At 41.8% G+C, this 25071-nt stretch overlaps 1 protein-coding gene across 2 annotated transcripts in view; it reads left to right on the top strand.

Moving 5' to 3' along the window:
- The window catches only part of Ttll7 (tubulin tyrosine ligase like 7), a 119724-nt gene that overhangs the window by 64432 nt on the left and 30221 nt on the right, over positions 1-25071 (top strand). For both annotated transcript variants that reach the window (XM_040751615.1, XM_040751616.1), the window contains exons 13-18: positions 663-798; positions 1721-1807; positions 12929-13130; positions 17030-17235; positions 18114-18248; positions 20926-21006. In XM_040751615.1, the coding sequence (XP_040607549.1) occupies positions 663-798; positions 1721-1807; positions 12929-13130; positions 17030-17235; positions 18114-18248; positions 20926-21006 (847 nt within the window). The remainder of the gene's footprint in view (positions 1-662; positions 799-1720; positions 1808-12928; positions 13131-17029; positions 17236-18113; positions 18249-20925; positions 21007-25071) is intronic.

Raw genomic sequence — 25071 nt, 5'->3', positions numbered from 1 at the left:
AGACAAGGGTGTGGCGGATCTTCACAGTACTGCCCTGGGAAGCACAAAAAGGGACCCCTTAATGTTCTTGGAAAGATGGTCCCTCCTTCCAGCCAACCTCATGTTGCCTCCTCAGAATTTAGTAAAAGGTGGGGGAGGGGGTGGATTTTCTTACCCTTCCTTAAGACATTATTTTCTGGGATTCACATCTCCACAGTAGCAAGGAGAGGGCAAAATGTGTTTTTCACTCTGCTTCTACTCTGGCTTTATTTCCCTGCCTCAGAGAGATTGTTCAGGTGAGTATGTATAATCTCACACAGTCAACACACCTTCTGCATTATCCCAGGCCCTCAGGACACGCCCCTCAGAGTCCAATACCTCACCAACTCTCCAGTCACCATTCTTCATGCATTGTTTTCAGCCAAACCCTATGCTGCACCTTCCAGGGCTGTGCCGTTCAGTGAAGCATCTCCATGTAAATGTTAGCTGGTATACCAGATGGATATTTGTGACTCCTGCTTAATCATTCTTGCTTGTTTCTAGTACCTACTTGGCTCAGAGAAGGGAGGGCGACTGGTTTTCTAAACAGCTGACCTTAACTATTGAGTTGTGTTAGATTCTTTTAAGAAGATGGGTTTCTCTGATTTTCTTTTTCTTTTCTTTTTTTCTTTTTCTCTTTGCAGGAGAATCTATCCTCCTGAAGACAAAACCCTGCTTGAGAAGTATGAAAGCTTGCTGGCTGTTGCATTCCAGACCTTTCTTTCAGGAAGAGCAACTACATTCCAGCGAGAACTGAGCAATCCCCTGAAAAAGATGAGGGTAAGAGGGCAAGTGTTCTCAGAGAGGGAAAAAAAAGAGGCGTATTTCTTCTGGACAAGAATCAAGCCTCCTTGAGGCTAGTTTGGAGTTTGTGACGACACTGTCCACCTGCTCTACCATAGGGCCGTGGCCAGCGCCCTTCCGCTTGTTTAGAGCTGTCCTTCCTAGACCGAAATACGTTTCCCCTGCGAGATGTGGTTCCTGGTTTCTCCAGCGAAGTTTAAGGAGATTCTTGAAGTATAAATCACAGCTGTGGGAACATAGTTCTGTCAGCGTTGGTATCTGGGTGACACAATGAGATGTTTGATTACACCCCTCGGGACAGCGGCCCTGTTTTGCCTAACTCCCAATAGCAGTGTATAGTCCCATGTTTTTCCTTTGACTTCAAAATGATTTCACAGGAGCGTAAGCAAAAGCTGTCGGGGTGCTCAAAGAGTTCCCCTACCAGTGATAGCCAAACAATGAAAATATTTTATAAGACTGTAAAATATCCTCACAAAACTTCTAAGCCGCTTCATCAAATGGTTCCCCTTAACCAAATTCTCACGTTCAGCTCTTGCTAAATGAAACTCTCAGGCCAGTTTTCATTTTCTGTGTCGAGAGTTTTAATAGTAAATTGTACCAATCAGTATAGGAATGATTAATGGGATGAAGACTGGGAGATGAACATGGGCTTTTATGTATCTTAATGTTCGGTGAGCTAATCTAGTAAAGTTGGGTATTCTGAGATTTTGGTAGTATGCTGGAAAGGGTATGCTTGCATATGATGGAGAGTTTGCCTTTTATGTTTCCTTCTTCGATGTGAGTAATTACCCCTGCATAGTTTCTAGAATCATCACTGTACATGAACTTGCAGAGACTATTGAACTTGTAAAAAGTCTTTATTTGTTTAGTGATGACGGTTTTAATAATGTTTTTGAAGGAGGAAGACATTTTGGATCTCCTGGAGCAATGCGAAATCGATGATGAAAAGTTGATGGGAAAAACTACCAGAGTCCGAGGACCAAAGGTGAGATGTCACTTCCTTCCATGGAGCCAAAGCCCATGTCACTAAGTGCGACCCATTCCTCCTAGATGCTTCCTGTAGGAGCTACGATGCATAGGAATGTCAGGGAACGTCAGGCCCACCCTTGCTCTAAGTTTAACACCAGGCTTTTGTTACAGATCCAGATAAATAATGAACGAACAAAGCAGTGTATAGGATCATAGATAAGGCAGACTGTGATTCTAGGGATCCACTAATAGGGAACTATCTGTCTGTCTATTTAGTTCCTGCACAACCCATGTCCACATTGTATGCTTAGTGTGATTCTGCTCTCTCTTTTCTTTCCTTTCTCTCATCCCATCCATTTCCCTTGTCTTCCTAAACTCTTTTGTTTTTACTCTCGTATTAAATGTGTGTGCATGGTTTTATGTATCTATATAAAATCCAGGAATCACAACTGAGAGGAAATACACAATATTTACCTGAGGTTGTCCTTACTTTTTTATGGCCATGTCCATTTGCATCTGATTTTCTACAAATGGCATGAGTCTGGCCTCTTAATGGCTGAAAAGTTTCATTGTATATGTGAACCACATTGTGCTTGTCTGTTCCTCTGATGTTGACATTTGGGTCCACTCCATAGCATAACCGTTGTGAATGGCGTGTAAATAAGCACTGACGCAGGAATCCCTGTGCTGCGTTGTCTTGGAGAGTTCCCCTTTTGCTGACACAGCGACACTGACAGTGTGTTCATAAAAACAGATTCAGCACTTAGGGATGGGAAAAGCTGTTGTGTAGGCAAAGAGAGGCAGCTGCTTTACTGAGCATCTGTTTTGTGGTGGCCTTGCTTCTGCAGTTTAATATACGACAAGTTCCTCAGCAGCCAGGAAACAAGAAGTTGAAGTTGAGAAATCACAGACACATTGATCAGTGCATTCCTTTTATTTATATTTCAGCGCTGGCAAGCCATCTGTACATTCATAGACACTTACATTTGCCAGGCTCTCGTGCTTTAATACCTGTTTACTAAAAACAAAGAAGAGCCCTCATCGATGTGTTGCTAGATTGACTGAGACTCCCTCCTAAGCAGGTTGCATCATAGCTGCTCTGGGAGAACTTGTCCTGGCACCACCACGTAGACTTAAGTGTAAGAGTCCCTCCTCCACCTCCTTCCAATAAATAATGCTATTTCAGAGCATGTGTTATGGGACATTGTGAGCACATTAAAGGTGGGAAGTGGGTTTTCTCTTTCATCTATAGCACCTAAGAGAGTCTAACACATCACATATCCCCAAAATCCATTAGTCAGAATTGCTGCATGTGTTCAAATGGTTCTCATTAACTAGTTGGAGAGTAGATATGTATTTGTCAAAGCAAGGTATGTGTGGTGAGTATTGAAAGAGTGTAAATTAAAAAGGATTGACTGAAGACACCTTTCTGGAGGCCTTTCCATCTGAATTGGATTTACAAAATGAGCCCTGCTCACTTGGGTTAGGAGGGACATTCAGGGTGAAACCTTGGAGCTATGATGCTGTGTCTGGAGTGATGGAGTATGATGCTGTGTCTGTTGTGATGCTGTGTCTGGAGTGATGGAGTGTGATGCTGTGTCTGTTGTGATGCTGTGTCTGTTGTGATGCTGTGTCTGTTGTGATGGAGTGTGGATAGACTTGTGATGCTGTGTCTGTTGTGATAGACTTGTGATACTATGTCTGTTGTGATAGAGTGTGGATAGAGTGTGATACTGTGTCTGGAGTGATGGAGTGTGGATAGAGTTGTGATGCTGTGTCTGGAGTGATGGAGTGTGGATAGAGTCATGATGCTGTGTCTGGAGTGATGGAGTGTGGATAGACTTGTGATGCTGTGTCTGTTGTGATAGACTTGTGATGCTGTGTCTGTTGTGATAGAGTGTGGATAGAGTGTGATGCTGTGTCTGGAGTGATGGAGTGTGGGGGTTTGGTCTTTAAGAGGAGGAATTGAAGAGAATGCAAGCTGAACCTGGCAAGGGCACATATGTGAAGAGCTCAGATGCCAGACATTATTCTGAAAGCTGAAAATTCCTGTAAAGCAGATATATTTAGATTATTGGAAAATGAATGACCTTATGAATTATGGCTCCATTTGAGGAAATATTTGAGAGCTTGTTTGGAGGTTCTAACAGGGGAGCATAGATACTCGCATACTGTAATATGTTGTCTTCCCACCAGCCTGGTTCCAGAGCCATGTCAGTCCCAAATAAACACACAAGACACTGTATTAATTATGAAGCTGTTGGCTGTTTGCTTGGTTTCTTACTGGCTAGCTCTGACTTAAGTATTTACCCCATAATTGTTAATCTAAGTATTTCTCTTACCGGAGAAAAGGGTCCAGACCTCTTACTCTGGAGGCCTCATGGTGTCTGCCTGTGCCTCTCTTTCCCAGAATCCTCCTTGACTCCTAGTCCCACCTATCTTGCTTCCCTTTTGGCCAACAGTGCTTCATTCAAACCAGTCAGACACATATTTACAGAATGACATCTCCCAACATCTCCTCTTTTCTGTCTAAAATAAAAGGTTTTAATTTCAACATAATTAAATTATATATAACAGAACAATTATTAAGCAAGAACTATAGTTACAATTTTAATCCATTAACATTTAGTAAGATTTAAAGAAAGTATTTTATTATCTATCTTATCTGTGTGAATCTAAAGTCTTATATGTAGCTTATCTTTAATCATAACTAAGGAAAACTATGATTATAACTATCTGTCTTCAACTCCATCAAAGACCACAGAAGGATAATACATAAACACTAGGATTGAAAGAGACATCTTGCTGCCTGAACAGTCACCTGAAGTTCCTCTGTAATGTTGGGGCATCCATCTTCAGCCCATAGGCCACAATGTGTCTGGAAGTCTTCTCAGCAAAGCAAGACATTTCAAACTGTCCATCTGCATTGGCAGTCTGCCAGTCATTTTCTGTGTCCTGCAGAAAGTCCAGCAGACTCTTCCATGAAGAAGGAATCCTTTAAGAGGGTCCAAATTCAGTAATGACTTTTATGTGGGTCCTGCATGTCCAGATTATACAGAAACAGTCAAACAGTCTAGGCAAGAGCAGTTTCTTGCCCAAATGGCTAATCTTGCCATGTTGAAAGCAAACTCCATAATGAGTCTCTTCGATGCCCCATCTTTCTTTCAGATGTAATTGGTGTGCCAGGAGCAGACATTTCTCATTGCCAAGAAAAACCCTAAACTATTTTAAATGCCATTTTCTGAAAGTCTTTGAAAGATTTGAAGACTATCTATCTCAAATATATCTCTTTATCTAGAAAACCTAACTTACCTAACTATAAATTCTGACTATGATAAGTAACTATCTATAATCTGTATTTAATTAGGCATTACATTTTAAAAGATCAGTATAAGCACAATACTTAATCAAGAGAAATATACACATCACAAAATTGGCCCTGAATTTGTATCAATAATGAAAAACCATACCAATACAAAGTATTCATTTCCATACCATAATCCCCTTTTTCCTTTAAAAAGAGATTGGTTGTGATCATTAACCAATTACAAGCAACCCCATTCAAATGAAAACAAAGATATATAAACAATGTTGGGAATTTGGACGTTGCTCATTCCAAACTGCTTCCTGCTGATAGGGGGTGCTGTCCATACCATGGGGATCATGACAAAACTCAGTTTCTAAAATCCCTTTTAAGCTCTTGTCATTCTACGTGGAAATTCATGATCCCACTTCTGACAACCATATGTGTTGTCTTCCCACGAGCCTGGTTCCAGAGCCATGTCAGTCCCAAATGAACACACAGGAGACTATATTAATTATGAAGCTGATGGCTGTTTGCTTTGTTTCTTACTGGCTAGCTCTGACTTAAGTATTTACCCCATAATTGTTGATGTAAGTATTTCTCTTACCGGAGAAAAGGGTCCGGACCTCTTACTCTGGAGGCCTACATGGTGTCTGCCTGTGCCTCTCTTTCCCAGAATCCTCCTCGACTCCTAGTCCCACCTATCTTGCTTCCCTATTGGCCAACAGTGCTTCATTCAAACCAGTCAGACACATATTTACAGGATGACATCTCCCAACAGCATACCCTTGACCAAAGACCGGTCCTCTATTTAGGGAAGATCGTCCTCTTCGATCCAGCGTGCAGCTTCGAGAGGGACACGCGTGGAGCGGTGATGGAGGAAGGGGACACCTGCCTAGCCAGACACATCAGCAAATCAACCCTGGCCATCACTGGGGTGACATAAGTCATGGCCAGCTCTCCCTCACATTTGAGGAAACATTTGAGTATCTTAAGCTTTGAATATCTTATAAATACCGTGTATCACCAGTTGTACCACTGGAGCTCCTAAGCTGTTTGTAACAGTCATCAGTTTGCCAAAACCAACTGAGACTACCCGGGGACACAGCATCCTGGGTGCAAATGCTCCAAGGCATTGTGAATTTTCCCTCATTCTACTCACTTACACTTCCCTCGTTAAGGAAAGTATGATGAGTCCCAGGGAAGAACTCACATTGTATGTTTTCCAACTTCTGTCATCCAGGGTAAACAGGAGGAGCTAGCTAACAGTGTACTGGGAAACTGAAATGGATTGAGTAATTCCTTAAGTAATTATTTGATAAAGTCAGAAGCATTTCTAAGTAGATGAGGTCAGCATAATTAATATAGAAGTGTATCTACAGTTTTTATATAAGATTTACCAGGGTGTCTAAAGTGACCCAAACCTCTTTTTTTTAATTTAAATTAGAAACAAGCTTGATTTACATGCCAATCCCAGTTCCCTCTCTCTGCCCTCCTCCTTTGCCTCCCACCAGTCCCCATCCCATTTCCTTTCTGCTTCCCAGAGAGGGTGAAGCCTTCCATGGGGGATCTTCAAAGTCTGTCATATTATTTGGAGCAGGGCCTAGGCCCTCCCCCGTGTGTCTAGGCTGAGAGAGTATCCCTCTATGTGGAAAGAGCTCCCAAAGTCCATTCATGTAATAGGGATAAATATTGATCCACTACCAGAGGCACCATAGATTAACCAGACCTCCACACTGACATCCACATTCAGGGATCTGGGACAGTCTTATGCTGGTTTCCCAGCTGTCAATCTGGGGTCAACGAATCCCCCTTGTTCAGATCAGCTGTTTCTGTGGGTTTTTCCAGCCTGGTCCTGACTTTTGCTCATCACTCCTCCCTCTCTGCAACTGGATTCCAGGAGTTCAGCTCAGTGTTTAGCTGTGAATCTCTGTTTCTGCTTCCATCAGCTACTGGATGAAGGCTCTAGAATGGCATATAAGGTAGTCATCAATCTCATTATCTGAGTAGGGCATTTACGGTAACCTCTCTTGACTATTGCTTAGATTGTTAGTTGGGGTTAACCTTGTAGATCTCTGGACATTTCCCTGGTGCCAGATTTCTCTTCAAACCTATAATGACTCCCTCTATTATGGTATCTCTTTTCTTGTTCTCCTCTATTCTTCCCCTGACTCGATCTTCTTGCTCTCTCTTGTCCTCTCCCCTCCTCTTGTCCCCTTCTCTTTCTCCCAACTCCCTCTCCTCTCTCCCCTCCTCCCCCATGCTCCATTTTGCTCAGGAGATCTTGTCCCGTTCCCCTTCTCTGGGGAACCAGGTATGTCTCTCTTAGGCTCCTTCTTGTTTCCTATCTTCTCTGGTGGTGTGGATTGTAGGTTGGTAATCCTTTACTCTATATCTAAAATCCATATATAAGCGAGTGCATACCATGTTTGTCTTTTTTGACTGGGTTACCTCACTTAGGATGGTTTCTTCTAGTTCTATCTATCTGCCTGTGAATTTCAAAATCCCATTTTTTTCTTCTGAATAGTACTCCATTATGTAAATGTACCACATTTTTCTATCCATTCTTCAGTTGATGGGCATCTAGGTTGCTTTCATGTTCTATTACAAATAATGTTGCTCTGAACATGGTTGAACAGATGTCCTTGTTGTATGAATGTGCATCTTTTGGGTATATGCCTAAGAGTGGAATTGATGGGTCTTGAGGTAGACTCATTTCTGTTTTTCTGAGTAACTGCCATACCGATTCCTAAAGTGGCTGTACGAGTTTACACTCCCACCAGCAGTGGAGGAGTGTTCCCCTTTCTCCACATCCTCTCCAGCATAAACTGTCATTGATGCTTTCGATTTTAGACATTCTGATAGGAGCAAGATGGTATCTCACAGTTGTTTCTATTTGCATTTCCCTGGTGACTAAGGCTGTTGAGCACTTTCTTATGTGTCTTTCAGTCATTTTAGATTCCTCTAATGAGAATTTTCTATTTATTTCTGTACCCCACTGTAGAGTGTAGACTTCCCCGACATCTGCCTTGGCCCTGCCACAGTTGCAGTCCCCCAATAACACACAGGACACTATGTTAATTATGAAGCTGTTGGCCGTTTGCTTGTTTCTTACTGTCTATCTCTGACTTAAGTATTTAACCCATAATTGTTAATCTAAGTATTTCTCTTACCAGAGAAACATCCGGACCTCTTACTCCTATGGCAGCTACATCGTGTCTCTCTGTGTTGCTCTTACCCAGAATCCTCCTTGACTCCTAGTCCCACCTATCTTGCTTTCCTATTGGCCAACAGTGCTTTATTCAAACCAATAAGACACATTTTTACAGAATGACATCTCCCAAACCCCACGTTTTAGTTGGATTATTTGGTGTTTTGGTGACTAGCTTCTTGAGTTCTTTGTATATTTTGGAAATCAGCCTTCTGTCAGATGTGGGGTTGGTGAAAATTTTTCCCATTCTGTGGGCTGCCATTTTATCTTGTTGACTGTGTCCTTTACCTTACAGAAGATTCTCAGTTTCAGGAGGTCCCATTTAATAATTGTTGATCTCAGTGTCTGTGTTACTTGTGTTATGTTCATTTGAGGGTATCACCTACTATCTCTTCTAACAGGTTCAGTATGCCTGGATTTATGTTGAGGTCTTTGATCCATTTGGACTTAAGTTTTGTGCATGGAGATAGATATGTATCTATCTGCAGTCTTCTGCATGCCAGCATCCCGTTATGCCAGCACCGTTTGTTGAAGATGCTTTCTTTTTACCATTGTATAATTTTAGCTTCTTTGTCAAAAATTAGGGGTTTCTAGGAGTGTAGGTCCATATCTGGGTTTTCAATACAATTCCATTAGTCTACCTGTCTATTTTTGTGCCAATACTAAGCTGTTTTCAGGACTATAGCTGTATAATAGAACTTGAAGTCAGGGATGGTGATGCCTCTGGAATTTCCTTTATTTTACAGGGTTGTTTTGGCTATCCTGAGTCTTTTGTTTTTCCATATAAAGTTGAGTATTGCTCTTTCAAGGTCTGTGAAGAATTGTGCTTAGGATTTTGATGGGAGTTTCATTGAATCTGTAGATTGCCATTTTTGCTATGTTAGCTTCTACCTATCCAAGAGCATGGGAGATCTTTCCATTTTCTGGTGTCTTCTTTAATTTCTTTCTTTAAAGGCTCAAAGTTCTTGTCATACAGCTCTTTCAGCTGTTTGGTTAGCATTACCCCAAGGTATTTTATGCTGTTTGTGGCAACTGTAAAGAGTGATGTTTCTCTGATTTCTTTCCCAGCCTGTTTAAATCTGGTTTTGTCATAGAATATCTTGTTTTCTCCATCTATAGTAATTGAAAACTTTGCTGGGTATAGTAGTCTGGGCTGACATCCATGATCTCTTACTGTTGGTAGAATATCTATCCAGGACCTTCTGTCTTTCAGAGTTTCCATGGAGAAGTCAGGTGTGATTCTGATAGGTTTGCCTTTATATGTTACTTGGCATTTTTCCTTAGCTGCTCTTAATATTCTTTCTTCATTCTGTATGTTTTGGGTTTTTATTATTATGTGATGAGGGGATTTTTATGTGGTCCACTCTCTTTGGTGTTCTGTAAGCTTCTTGTACCTTCATTGGCATGTCTTTCTTTAGGTTGGGAAAGTTTCCTGCTATGATTTTGTTGAATATGTTTTCTGCCCCTTTGAGGTGGGTTTCTTCACCTTCTTCTGTACCTATTATTCTTAGGTTTGGTCTTTTCACTGTGTCCCATATCTCCTGGATGTTTTGTGTTAAGGATTTGTTGGACTTAAGATTTTCTTTGGTTGATGAATCTATTTCTCCTAATGTATCTTCAGTGCTTGAGATTCTCTCTTCCATCTCTTGTATTCTCTTGGTTATGCTTGGTTATGCTTGATCGTTTACCCAGCTTTTCTATTTCCAGCATTCCCTCAGTTTGTTTTCTTTATTGTCTCTATTTCAGTTCTTGAACTGTTTGAACTGTTTCCTTCATCTGTTTGATTATTTTTTCTTGGTTTTCTTTAATATATTTGTTGATTTCTTGTATTTTTGTTTGTTTTTTCTTCCATTTCTTTAAGGGATTTTCTCAAATTCTCTTTGATGGTCTCTATCATTTTCTGTTGACCAGGCTGGCCTCAAAGTCACAGAGATCTGACTGCCTCTGCCTCCTGAGTGCTGGGATTAAAGGCATGCGCCACCAACATCCGTCTGGTCTCTATCACTTTCATGAAGTTTTTTTTTTTAAGATCGTTCTTGTCTGCTTCATCTGTGTTGGGCTGGACCGATGGGATGGGATCCCCAGTGTGCAGTCCCCAGGCCTCAAGCAGCTCAAGCAGGGCACCCATGACCCAAACTTCTAAAGAGAACTTCTAATTCAGAGGTAGAGTGCTTCATAGTAAACACCTGTCACCAAGTTCTTCATTAGATGAAGAATAATTTGAAATGTCCCTTGTTAAATCAATTTTTTACTATGATGAATAGTAGTAGCATCTTACTTATTTTAAAATTAAGGAATATTAGTTAGCCACATAAATAAGTGCTACGAAACACATTGGCAATGTTCTTAAGTTGATACACATATGTTTACTTTATCTGTACATTTATGTATTTTTATATTTGCCCTGTTTCATAATAAAGCTATAAGGAAAATTAAGTAGCATGATTTGTGTCATAACATCATGGCATTTTCAAAATCCTGTCTCATAGTTAGAGTTCTATTGGGAGTTTTTATCTCTATGACTCCTATTTACTTACAGTATGTTGGTCAAAATGTTCAAAAACGCTTGCAAGATACAGAGGTTTAGCCGTCTACCTCTGCGATTTCTTCATAGGGCTGGATGATTATGTAGTTAGTGCCTTTGGGGAAAGCTTGAAGGAAGGCACTCCTGCAAGCTTGGCGGGGCCACCATTCCTTCGGGGTATGCTACACTTCTGAAGAGACATCTTTTCTCTAGAGTTCATGTTTGCCAAGGTTGTCAGTGTATTTGATGACTGTGTTACTGGCAAATGTTTTCATGTAAATCTGTTTGATCATTTTTAGTTCTCTGTAAGTATTAGACGCATATGTTTAAAGATAAGTTGGTAACTGGTGTATTCAGATCCTTTCTCCCTTTGGTTGCATTTCTTTCTTTTTTAATTTTTTGTGCACAGGCTGTAACTTTAACGTCATCATGCTTTGTATTCCAGACAGTCTCTCTCCCTTCCTTCTCTCATCCTGCACTGTCACTCTGGAGAGGGTCATAGTTTCTTTCCATAACTTCCCATGGCATCCAAGGAATTGATTATGATACACAACCATACCAAAGCCACTATTATACAACGGCAACTGACTGTCTCTGCAGTTGGTGTATGGTGTGTGTGTAACAAGCAGGCTTACAACAACTGAGTTACAGGACTGTCTTGCTGTCCGTTATGCATAGTCTTTGTGAACTGGGCCATTTCATCTGTCTCCCTGTCCCGTCGTCACCTGGTTTCTTTGTCTATTATGAGGAGTGGAAGTCGTTGATTCTATTAGAAATATTAGGACACAGTACCATGATAATCAGACCTGTACAGAGTCACTCTTTGTCTACAAGGTTTCACACCATAGTGATTTTCATATGTCACACTGATGATAAAAAGCAGTGCTAGTTCACTGTGACCAGACTGCCAAAATTAGAGATCCTCTATGAAGAGTCATGTAATGAGCATTCTTCCCCCCAGCCTGGTCCCAGGGCCACATCAACCCCAAATAACACACAGAGACTCTATTAGTTACAATGCTGTTGGCCAGTGTCCAGGGCGTTTCATCGGCTAGTTCTGTCTTAAGTATTAACCCATAATTGCTAATCTATATATTTCTATAAGGACTTATCTTGCCGAGGACACTAGCCTCATGCGTCCTCTCTTTCTGGGATCACATGGCAACTCTCTACCCTTTACTCCATTTCCCAGAATCCTCCTTGACTCCTAGTCCCACCTATATTGCTTCCCTATTGGCCAATAGGGCTTTATTTATCAACCAATAAGACAACATATACACAGAAGGACTTCCCCCACCAGGGTCTCAAGTCATCTGTAACAAATTTAGTAAAATGTTTGTTTTCCAACTATATGAAAGAGTTTAATGAGAGTAACCCTAGGTTCAATTCCAAGAAAATAAATAAGTGAATAAATAAATGTCAACTGTGAACTATTCACCTGAGCAGTGACTTACTTCCTAAATATTATCTGAGTGGATAGATTCTTGGGCTCTCTTTGAGCCACCTGGCTGTCTTGGAACTGTTTTTGAGGACCAGGCTATCCTCAAACTCACAGAGATCTGCCTGCCTCTACCTCCTGAGTACTGAGATCAAAGGCGTGTGCCACCACCGTCTGGCTTGAATGCATGATCTTACTTCTAATGGCTTCTCTTGTTTCTGCTCTCTTAGTTCCTTTGTCCTTCTTGCCTATCTTTCTCTCTCTCTCTTCGCACCCACTCACTTTTTATTGGGTGAGCCCTGATGCCTAATCTCTCTCTATAGAATGAACAAAAACAGATTATGTTTATATACATACATATATATATATATATATATATATATATATATATATTTTAGATCAGGCACTTCCCCCCACTTTGCTGTTCTTTGTTTACAGAAACTCTTTGTTTATTGCAGTCTTATAGAAACATCATTGTCCTAATCAGGGCTGAGCCACATAACTGAATAAATAAATTTCTTTCAAGGAAGCCTTAGAGCTGGTGTGTGAAGAGAGAGCAGAGAGGGACGTCCATATTCACCAATAAGCAGCGAGCATGTGGGGATTAAAGGCAATGCTTACCCAGGGGGTTCTGACAGACAGCGTGTGGCTCTGTTTCAGCCCCTGTGTTGCATGCCCGAATGTGCGGAGGTAATGAAGAAGCAGAAAAGTTACTACAGCAGCGAGAGCAGCTACGACAGCAGCAGCAGCGGCAGCAGTTCAGAGCTGGATGAGAATGAGAAAGAGCTGTGTCAGAAGAAACGAGAGCAGGCTCCATATAACCTTAGACACACCAGTCACTGCAAGCTAATTCAACAATCCAGTAAGTGAATCTCTCCTACGTTGGTACGTGAAGAACTCTAGAACTGAGACTCTCAAAATCAATAAAAAGTCCTTGGGCCAAAAGAAGCGTTGTCATGTGTGAGGGGAATCTGTATCCTAGCCCCTGTCTTTTCCCTGGCCAGAGCCTGGTCCATCCCTCAACCCCTCTCAAGTTCTGCAAGTAGGAAACAGGTTGAACGGAGGACCCTCCCTTCCATCTGGCCTGCTGAGTTGTGGCATGGGTTTTACGGATGTGTGACAAAGCTTTTAGGCAGGTGCTCTTTTTGAGGGGACATCATCTCTACTTCAGTTTCCACCTATCGCCTGCTTTGCTTGGCATCGTCACCTGTTTTTGAACCTATGACTGTCTCTTTGAGTGTCTGATTCGATGTGTCTGTGAGCCTCAGAGCTGTAAAGTAGTGGAAATTTTCCTCCCTCTGGCTCTCATCTTGGGTAAGCAGTTAATCAAGACTTTGGACACATCTATTTGGGAAAGCAACCAACTTCTATTCTCTTCTCTTCTTTTCTCTTCTCTTCTCTTCTCTTCTCTTCCATTCTCTTCTCTTCTCTCTTCTTCTTCTTCTTCTTCTTCTTCTTCTTCTTCTTCTTCTTCTTCTTCTTCTTCTTCTTCTTCTTCTTCTTCTCCTCCTCTCTCTCTCCCTCCCTCCTTCCCTTTCTCTCTCTCTCTCTCTCTCTCTCTCTCTCTCTCTCTCTCTCAATTATCTTCACAAACTCTCTTTTCCTTTCATTCCTTCCTTCAACCCCAAACATCCTCAATCTGGCCTCTGATTTGCCACTCATCTTCAAATATGGAAGCTAATATCTCCATTTTCCCAGACTCCCTTGAAGTCTGGCTGCTGTCTCTGAGCTGGAACCATCTTAACACCCATGTCACACAGCCATTCCCACAGCACACAGTGTCCCAAGGCTCCACCAGGGCCCCCAGCTCAACATTGCAGTAAACACAGCTGGAGCCTTTGTGTATTTGCTCTTCAGCAATGTTTAATATATTTGGGTCCTGATAATGTGTCTTAAAACTGGCCTTCGAGGCTTGTAGTAAAATGCCCAAGGAATGAAGAACTAATAAGTGAAGAAATCAGGGAGCCATCCCTTTGTGTTTTGCAAACATTCCGTAAAGATTCATGCCCCACTGCTCTTGTCCTGGAAGGTTTGTGAGTTTGGAGGGGAAACAATGTACCGCATTCCATCTCATTGGTAGATAGTTCCCAGTACCCGCAATTGTTAGCTATTAACACCCCTTCACTTCTTCTCCATAAGGGTTCTGTAAGTGTGTCTCAGGTTTTATTCTGGAAGCTGACATTTTTATGTCCAAATTTTGCTGGGTTTTAGATCCATTGCCTGTTAGCTAATGTGACTGTTACTTAATAGCATGAACTGATGAGTGATGAGGGTCAGGTAGAGATTGTTCTACGCTCTGGGACCAATATGACTAAAGAACTGAGATCAGACAGTAGTATAATAAAGTGAATTAAAACACATTTTGATGTAGGAATTTTCATTTTCAGCCTAACTCAATTACCTATTTATTTCCTTACTATGTGTTTAGGCAGGGCTTATAACGAGGGCTTCACTTTGTTTTGTATTCTGTCTTTAATCTTACTCTAAGAGTCTCATAGTCACAAATCCTCCATAAACTGATGACCAAGGTCAACACCCAGATCATGGGTCATACTTTCTAGTGTAGACAATGGACTTAGGGGTGTTGTTGCCTCAGAAACAACATAAAAGATTTTTTTCTCACATGATTTATAGTCGGAAGTCGCAACTGTTTCCTAATCTTTCACTGTGTATCAAGCTACTTTAGTCTTCTTGTCTGGATTTCCAGGTATGTAGGTGAGAAGTCAGCATTCACACTGATTCTGGAAATTATTTCCCTTCTGACCCAGGAGCAGGGTTTACTTATTCAGTCCTTCCCTACCTTAGACTAGGAAAGAGGGTAGAGCTACAGTGTAGTTTGGAGCAAATATCTTAGAATCTTTTTTTTTTTTTGGTCGACATGACCTTTGTATTATTGTTGTATGTTAAATATGTGACCTTTGTAACTAATATTCTTTAAAGGTAGACTGACCAGCTTTCTGTTCCTATATAGTGTGCTGTTAAAGTGCTGTGTGTCACAGGAACAGGAGGAAGTTAATAGTTGCAACAAACAGAAGCTTCTTTGCTTTGTTTTAGACAGCATCTTCTAAAGCTTGCATGGGTGTGTATTTTAATGCTCTCCAGAACATAAAGAAACATTTCTCACATGCTCACAGTATCTTTTAGAAGCATGCCCCTAAATCTTCTATTTATAACCATCACCTTTACGAAGCTTTGAATTCTTTTCAACAGCCGATGAAGAGACATATTTGGGTATACAACCTGGCTTCATGTGAGTTTTATTAAATTATTTAATTAATGATGATTGACATATTCCCCTAGCAGGGAACAAATCCAGGATAGAGGATCTGCAGGACAAATGAGCAGAAGAAAAGATAAAAAAGCTGATGGTGTTGAGCAGTTATCTTTCTCCAGGTCAGGAGCCATAGCTTACCATGGCTATGTGCTTTTCCTTCATCAGTGTTCCCAGAATGCACAAGGGCACATATTTGATGGTTTCCTTAGATACTTAATCTGATGGCAGTCCTGTTCTTTAACTTTATTTTCTTCTTCACTTACATTGTTGAATCCTCTCTGTCTGTCTGTCTGTCTCTCTCTCTCTCTCTGTCTTTCTCTTTGTCTCTGTCTCTCTCTGTCTCTCTCTCTCTCTCACCTCTGTGTGTAAGACTACCAGCTGGCTGCAGCTCTTTTAATAGCCAATTATATTTAAATTACATTAGAATACTCTTCATATTATTCTTTTGTTTTGTGACTGTTACCAGAGGCCCGGGATTCTCTACCTTATATCTTTACACCAGCCCCTCTGTTTTCATTTCCTCCTCTCCTGTGCTCCTTGCTGTAAAATGTAAAATCTCCAACCTACACAGAGAGCTACTAGCCAGCCTCCATGCAAGGTTAGCAGACGACTGTGGCATTATAATGAAAGTGGAGGCTGTCAGCATTCCATGGTGAGGACTTAGGTGACAGCTGACCTTGGCCACCATCTTGCTGTGATGCTTTGGGAGGGCCGTTACTCTGCTGTTCTCGACAATAGAAATCCCTTCTCCTGGCTAAAGAGATGGCCCAGTGGGTGAGATGATTGCTGTGCTAGTGTGTGGACTTGAGTTCAGGTTCCCAGAACCCAGATGATGCCGGGTGCAGTAGCATGTCTGTAATTCCGTGTTCCCGTGGCGAGATGGGGAGGTGAAGCCAGAAGTATCCTGTACTCTAGATGGGGAATGGTGACAGCTAGTCTTGTGTCTACAGCCATGGATGACGAATGACGAGAAGACCTTATCGCAAACAAGCTGAAGGCAAGGACTGAAAACTGAAGTCCTCTGAACTCCCTATGTGTGCCATGGCATGTGTGTCCCAGCACTAATACACACACACACACACACACACACACACACACACACACACACACACACCACCGCACGCCTTCTGCAGAGGTTACCGTAAAGCATGACATCAAGGTTCAGGATCTTGCAGGATGCCTGGCTTACAAGTGCTCACGAGTGTTGTGTCCCCTTCTTTGTTCTTGTTTCTCCAATGTCTCTCACTTTGAGAACTTAGAATTTAATTCCTGTGTGCAGCGTTTCCCAGCACAACCTCTCTAAGGACAGAACTGTTTTGTACCAAGTGCGCTGGTCAAACTGGAGAATTGGTTCCGAAGTTTTCTTCTTGTGCTGGTGTCTAGGCTTTGACGTTTGTCATGCAGCCACCACCTGGTCTAAGCATTAGTCTGTGGAGACCCAGCAGGGGAAAAGTGTACTAACAGCATCGCTTCTCCGTCACCGCTAGATTCCATGAGGCGTTCCGTCAGCTGCCCTCGGTCCATCTCTGCTCACTTGCCCTCCAGTGGGGATGCACGCCCCTTCTCTTCTCAGCAAGTGATACCGCTAGCACGGCCCACCTCAGCAACCCGGTCGCATTCCTTAAACCGTGCTTCCTCCTACTCGAGACACCTGCCCAGCGGTAGCGATGTCGGCTCTGCCAACTCTCTGGTGGTAAGCGACCCATCGACCGTGCCCTTTCGGGGCTGCCGAGGATGCCACACTCAGAGCGTAGGTGGCGAGCTGAGTGGATGAGAGGAACCCCTGACCCTTCCTGTATTCCAATGCACCATCTTTGGAAGCTGCGTTGTTCATGCTTCCTAGACCCCAGTTTAGGATGGGCTCCTAAAAGGCCAACTTCACCATATCACAGACCTCAAGGACAGATAGAAAAAAAAAAACAATTGCTTTTTTTCCCCCATTTTCCATTGCAGGCGGGTAATGTTGTTGGCAATCGTCTGAGTAAATGCATGCACATTTATTCTGTGGAACGTATCTCTTAAGACTCTAGATTAATAACAGTTTAAAGACTGATAAATCCTACTCATAGAGCCTAGGTACAATGCTGCTCAGAATGCTTTCTGTACACCAAATTTACATGTCGTATCCCCTTTTCAGCATAAAGTACAGGAACTTACAATTGAGAAAGTCTGTAGCTTTATTCTGTTTTCCTGGAGCTAGACCGGGTATTTATTTATTTTTTCATTAACATTGATGTTTCCAATGGCAAAACTCAGGAAGTATAAGTGAATTTATTTATTCATTACTGATTTTATTTTTCCAATCAAGAATTTGTAGCAAATGAAGAAGACTTAGAAGCCCTTTTAAGATACCTCATGTTTAACATTTATATCTTGAGCAACATAAAAATACAACCAGGAGGAAATATAAAAGATACCCTTGTGAATAATAACCAATTTAATGCTAAAAGTTTGCGAATGTCCATTTAAAAAAGAAGGGTAGATTGTTTTTACCTGGAGTTATCCTTTCAATTATATTGGCACACTGCAGTAAGACCCCGCTCCACATGTCTGTATTCTTTCCAATTTAAGAATGAGTCTCTGCGGCAACTGAACTCAAAAGAACAGGAAGATGACCTCACAAGTCAGACCTTGTTTATTCTCAAGGACATGCGGATCCGTTTTCCAGGGAAGTCAGACGCGGAGTCGGAGCTTCTGATAGACGATGTGAGTAACTGAGGCATAAAAAATCCAAAGAGTGCTGAAATGTATTTCCTGGGACTGGGGGGATGGGATTCATTGGCAAAGTGCTTGCCGGGCAAGCATTAGATCTTGATCTGGATGTCCAGCACCTACATTAAGAGCCTGTCATGGCGGCATGCACCTGTAATATCAGCACTGGGAACCTGAAGGCAGAGACAGGAGGATTCCTGGGAGTTGATGGCAGCTACCGCAGGGTACTTGGTGAGCTCCAGGTCCTGGTGAGACATTAGATCTCAAAAAGGTAATTCCTGCCTGAGGAAAGACATCCAAGACTGATCTCTGCCATCTACAGGTGTGCATGTGCATATGTACGTGCGTGTGCACACACACACATACATGCTCACACACATGCACACACACACAGACTCACACACACAGACACATACACACAGACACACATACACACACATGCACACGCACATGCACACACAAAGACACAGACACACACATGCCACACATGCTTGCATGCCACACATACACATGCCACACACACACACACACACACACACGTGCGCACACACATGTACACATGCCACACACACACCAGCATATGTGTGCACTGTTCATGTATGTACATGGACACATACTTCCCAGACATCTACACAACAATATGTTTTCTGGCGGAATTGTCTTTAATTGCACAGGAAATGTAATTGATGTTCCTTTTAGCTCCCAGAAACTTTATAAATTAGAAGAATTCATTTTAGTTGTTAAACGTTTGCCATATAATAAGGCTGTCGAGTGAGGACAGTTAACATCAGATAGCAACTGTTCTTCATAATCAGAGAAATATCAGGATAAACTTTTTTTTACATATAAAAGCTCCCTAAGTTGAAGAAGTCTAAGGTGAAAAGAAATGTGTTGAGAATAGTAGCACCCCGATGGGGAATGGCAAGAAGATGTAAAGGTGACATGTGGATGGACTTATCGTGTGTTGAAACAGCCTGGCTGGATTGTTTTCACTAGTGCCACCCCGTGGAGACTTTGGAAACGACAGCGGTCCAGAGGCTCAGCTCCCAGTTTAGAAAGAAATCAATCCAAGGTTACAGAGATGGCTTGATGGAAGAACATTTCTTCACTCAAGTTTTCTCTTCTCCATCCAGCACACTTTCTAAATGGCCATTCTTAGATCATTCATCAGCCAGAGAATGCTGTTTGGAGTGGCATGGTGTAGGTTGTAATCTTTTTTTTTCTTCCCAGAAGGCAAGGCGCCATCTAGTGGATCATGTGAAGAATAACAACCACAGCTTACTCTGTTTCACTGTTCACATTGCTTTATAAAGCAAGTCTATAGAAATAGAAATAATAGCAAAACAAGATAAAGTTTTCTTGCTGTAAAAGCCCATAAGGGTATCATATTCTTGTTTTTAGATAATTATAAGCTATCCGAATGTTTTGCATTTTGTGGTGATACGGTTTATCACAAGTGAAAGTGGTATGTTGTTTGTGGGGGAGCTGCTACTTGTTACAGCAAGAGAAATTGTAGACTGAGTATAAGGCATATGATAGACATGATAAATTACATGTATCATTTATTGTTTAGTGTATGCATGTGAGTGGACATGTGCCATGCCACACCTGTGGGGGCCAGAAGACAGCTCTGAGGGGGTCAGTTGTCTCCTGTCATCCTGCATGTATGTCCAGGGACTGAATTGCGCTTATAACATGTGACAGTGAGCACCTTTGTCCAGTGCACAGTGTCACCAGTTGGATAAGACTTCTCAGACAGTGTTTATTTTAAGGAAAGCCAGTAACTTTGCACAGGATATATCATTTTCTGTCTGTTTTTATGATCTGCTTTTTTTTACTTTTGAAATGTATTCATTTCATTTGTATGAGTATTATTCCTTTACATATACATATATATGCACTACATGTATGCCCACTGCTCAAGGGTCAAAGGCATTGGGTCCCTTAGAACATGAGTTACAGTTATTCGTCACCACATGGGTGCTAGGAATTGAACCCAGGCCCTCTGTAAGAGGAACAAGTGCCCTTAACCACTGGGCCATCTCTATAGCCCCATTAAGGTTATTTTTTAACTAGAAAATGAGAGAGTAGAGCTAATATTTGTGACTAATGTGATTCTCTTATAAAGAATATTTCTAGGCTTATATAATTAGTGAAACATAATAATTAATAACAGACATCAGATTCTTTGCTACACGTGTACTGTGTTCCAGACTTGGATATTTGCTACAGCATATATTACTAGAACATATATTGAGAAATTCTGTAGGCATACAGGTAATACAAAGAAAGAGTTAGTAGGATCCTAATTGAGTGTAAGCAGACTTTTAATGTATTATTTAATACTCTATTGCTATGTGGACAACATAGCAAGATGAGAAAAATCTGTTGGTTGGGTTTCTGTCTAAAAATATGTGTGTCTACAGATTTCTGACTTTTACTCATTGAGTGATGCTATTCTCAGCAGAGAGGAAGAAAAGGCTTTGGATTTAGAACCCTTGGCTTGCTTAAACCTTTTCAAGTATCTTTTTTATGCAGGGTAGGGTTTTTATTATACGTAATCTCATGGTGCTTTCACTGCACAAATTAATACAATCTGTGCTGACACGTTTACCTACTCCCTTTGGTGAGCATCTTGGAATCAGTTTGTTAACATCTCTCCCCCCAACAGATCATGGATAACTGGAAGCATTACAAAACAAAAGTGGCTTCCTACTGGCTCATAAAGTTGGACTCCGGGAAACAACGAAAAGTGAGTGACACTCGAAAATCGCGTTGCCCGAGGTGTAGTTACTAAACTAAAGCATTTAGTCAGATTTGTAACGACTCTATATGTGAACATTCGTTTGCTTCTGCCTTCAGCAGTGTGGTGTCAGACAAGGACCTAGGCCCTGGGGATCAAAAGTGACTTGAGGGCACAGCAGTTTAGCTGTGCAGAGATGTTTGAGTCAGAGTGTCAGTAGAGGGGGCGGGCAGGAACGAAGATCACAGAGTGGAAACTAGTTTGATGCGCATATGGACTGCAGAGGCAATTCTCTCAGTGACTTCTATACATGATAATTAAAACGGCGTGTAAAGTTAATTCGTTTTTGTTGGAAAAGGAAGTGTCACAGTAGTGGTGAGGGCGGAGTTGGGACAGTGAGGCAGGGCTCAGGTGACGATTTTATGGGTTACAAGAAGATTGGGTTTTAGTTTTGCGTACGGGAAGCCGCTGGAAAAGTTTGAGAAAACGCTTTCAGTTTTGATGAGTAATTTCAAGGGGCCGAGAACTACTTGAGAGGAATAAAGTCAGGGCAGAGAGAATGTGGCACAGCTGGATAGAGAGTAGCTAGAAGGCTTCTAGGGTGACTGAGGTAAGAAGGGGAGTAGTTAGGTACGGTAGTAATGGAATGGGGGAGTCTGCCGGTTTGATGTGTGGGTTTAAAATTATTTTATTATGTGTGTGCCTGAGTCTATATTTGTGCATCAGCTGCATCCAGGACCCCAGAGAGGTCAGACGTGAGTGGTGTCTTCTTCCCTGAAACTGAAGTTAAAGTCCCTTGTGAACTCCGTGTGGGGGCTAGGAGCCGAACCTGGGTCTTCTGCAGGAGTGAGCGCTTGGAACCACTGAGCCGTCTCTCCAGCTCCCTGTTTAGCTGTGTTTTGATCTTGGATACGTTATGTTGCTGCACAGACTAGATGTCTAAGCCATGATACATGTGATATTAGTGACGTACATGGAGTTTTAGAACAGATCTGAGGTTGGGCATGGAGATAAAAAAATTAGGCATCTGTGAGGTATTTAAAAGGAATGGGGCTGGATGGGGCCACATAGAGTTTGTTAGAGAAGACAGGAAGTCTTCTGGGACTGAAGTTACCTGCACATAGGGATTGGAGACAGGGGAGGGTTTTCTGAGGAGGACTGAGAAGAAACAGGAGGTGCAGTGGGGAAAACAGTAAGAGATGAGTGGACCTGAACCCGTGGGAAACAGAATAACAGGCCATAGATGAACTTAACGACAGACTAATAGGTCATAGGTGAAGTTAACAACAGACTAACAGGCCATAGATGAACTTAACAGACTAATAGGTCATAGATGAACTTAACAACAGACTAATAGATCATAGATGAACTTAACAACAGAATAACAGGCCATAGATGAGCTTAACAACAGACTAATAGGTCATAGATGAACTTAACGACAGACTAATAGGTCATAGATGAACTTAACAACAGACTAATAGGTCATAGATGAACTTAACAACAGACTAATAGGTCATAGGCTGTGCAAGAAGTTGTTGCTAGGAGCTTGAGCATCAAGCCGTCTGTCGTTTTGGGCAAATATGGAGGTTAGTGGTCACCACAAATTTTGAGGACTGGTAGGGAGCAAACCTAAATGGAAGGGATTCAGTTATTGAATTTTGAAGAGGCGGGGAAGTTATAACCAGTGCAGACACTTTTCAGAAACTTTGGTGAAGAGGACAAAAGGAAATGGTGGTAATGAGGAGAGAGCTGTAGGCTAGCGAGGATTCTTTTCTGCCTTAAAGGTGAGGACTTTTCATCTGTGTGGCCTGGAGGAAGGACTGGCAGGGAGAGACAATACAAAGCTCTTGAGTCAGCTGGGGTTTGGTCCAGGCAAGAGCAGGTATTGTAGTCAGAGGGAAGATGAGGGGTCTCAGGGTGTGATGAAAAGAGTCATGAGGAGAGAGCAAAAGGCTTGGAACAGCTGCCAAGAGTGGGGGAGCATGTAGCGTATTACGTTAACCAAAAGTAACTAACGCAATGATGTTGACACAGTTGGCTATTTTACAAGAAAATAAAAAGAGCATATTTCTTATCCTGTACAAAACTAAATCCCATGTAGCTTCCAGTTTGGTATATAACATAGGAAAACGTTAAGACAAAAGGAAACGCAGAAAGATGATTACGGTCACGGAGTGGGGAAAACAGCTTCTTACAAAAGGCATGACTGAGAGGGGTTAAAGGGAAAGCCAGAAAGACCTCGTCATATGAAGACTTAAATCAGGTGTCGTGGTACTTCTCTATAACACTAGCATTCAAGAAGCCAAGGCGGGAAGATTGTTGGGAGTCCCAGTTCAGTCTGGGCAACACTATGAAACCTTATCTCCAAAAAATTCAAAACTCAACAGAAACATACAAATGGAAAAAGACATCTTCAGTTCAATCAAAGAAAGAGTGGGAGTGTTGAGCAGGCAGGGGTGGCTTGAGGAAGATAGATGTTTAGTTTACATAAAATGAAACATAAGAGCAGTAATTCTTTACTAATCAATCATCCAAAGACAAACTAGTCTATAAAAAGTAACATGGCAAAATGCGTAAAAAGGCTATGTAAAGACCATGTAATGGATCTTCAAACATCCAATTAGCATGCAAATAGATCCTTGGCCTCACTAATGATGAAGCGGTAGCAAGTGGAAACTATCATATTGGCCAAAATGAATAAGATGGATAATCCACACCAGTGGGACTAGCATGGCTAAGAGGGCCTTTGGTCTGCTGTCAGGCAGTGCATCAGTCTGTCTCTTCAGAAAGGGACCTGTTAGATTATGGGTGCTCATAGCCTTGTGACTCAAGAGAAACCATTTCTTGCCTTGTGTCTTGTAGACTTTCATCCTGAATAATAGGAAAGATTTTCATAATCAACATTTATGACAGGGCTATTTAGAAAAGTCAAATTCCAGAAGCAGCTTGAGTGGTTCATCGTGGATCCATGGTTAAAAAGACCTGGTACATCATGGAATTTAGTTGCATTTGATTGGAGACGGTTCTTGAATCATGTCTGAGCAGAGTATAGAATTTAAGCCTGTGACTTAAGCCTTGTCAATCAAGCATGGTAGTAAAATAACAGGGGCATTCCCTGCCACGCAGGAAGGGTTCAGCAAGAAGCAGACTGTGTGGGACTGGGTTCAGGGGCCCTGGAGCCTGATGCCCGCTGCTGTCTGGAGACATTTTGAAATATCTAGAGACATTTTGGTTTGGTGTAACCTCTGGGCCATGTTTGTGTTGGAATAGAGGGAGTCTTTGGATTTGGGTGGCCTTCATTTTTCTTTTCAACTTCACCCATGCGTCCTGATTGGTGAGCTCCAATATTAACTGCCAAGTGAGATAAAAATTCCAGGAATTCCAGGCTGATTTTTTTTGTGAGCTCAGCTTCTGGGAGCTTTCTGAGGGGGCCAGTAAGTTCTCTGTGTCTGTAATGTCCGATGCACTAGTTACCAGTCATGGGAAGCTCTTGGATACTTGAAAGGTGGCTACTGTGACCATGGAATTGAATTTGTAACTTAGTTTTAATTCATTTAAATGTGCAGGGCCACCCATGTTTACTGACTTCTGCATATAACAGGGTATGTCTAGACAGACAAGATACTATCTTCTAAATGTTTTTAGATTAAAAAGAAATTCTTTGCTATCTTCCCACTTTTGAGTTTAGAGGGACTGTAAGAGGATTCAGTGGAGTTGTCCATTTGATACTACCCTAAAAGGATAGCGTATAATGAAGAAACAACTTACAAGTAACATACATTGTACCGTCTTATTCTACTAATGAGTGTATTACTCCAAAATTATCCTGTCTGTCTGTCTGTCAGTCAGTCATCAGTTCTTTTTAAAGCAGCCATGTAGTGACACACCCTGTACTCTCAACATTGAGGAGGAAAGGGAAGCTTATAAACTACACATGCAAGGCCAGCCTTGTCTACACAGCAAGCTCCAGGCTAGCCAGGGTTACATAGTGAGCTTGTCTACTCAGCAAGATCCAGGCTAGCCAGGCTTAGGTAGTTTTCACAGCACCCCCATTTGTTTGGACTCTGTGCCAAA

This window comes from Mesocricetus auratus, unplaced genomic scaffold (assembly GCF_017639785.1).
Source record: "Mesocricetus auratus isolate SY011 unplaced genomic scaffold, BCM_Maur_2.0 Super-Scaffold_100009, whole genome shotgun sequence".
NCBI lineage: Eukaryota > Metazoa > Chordata > Mammalia > Rodentia > Cricetidae > Mesocricetus > Mesocricetus auratus.
Note: the sequence above shows the minus strand (reverse complement) of the source record. Positions and strands in the feature narration are given on the sequence as shown.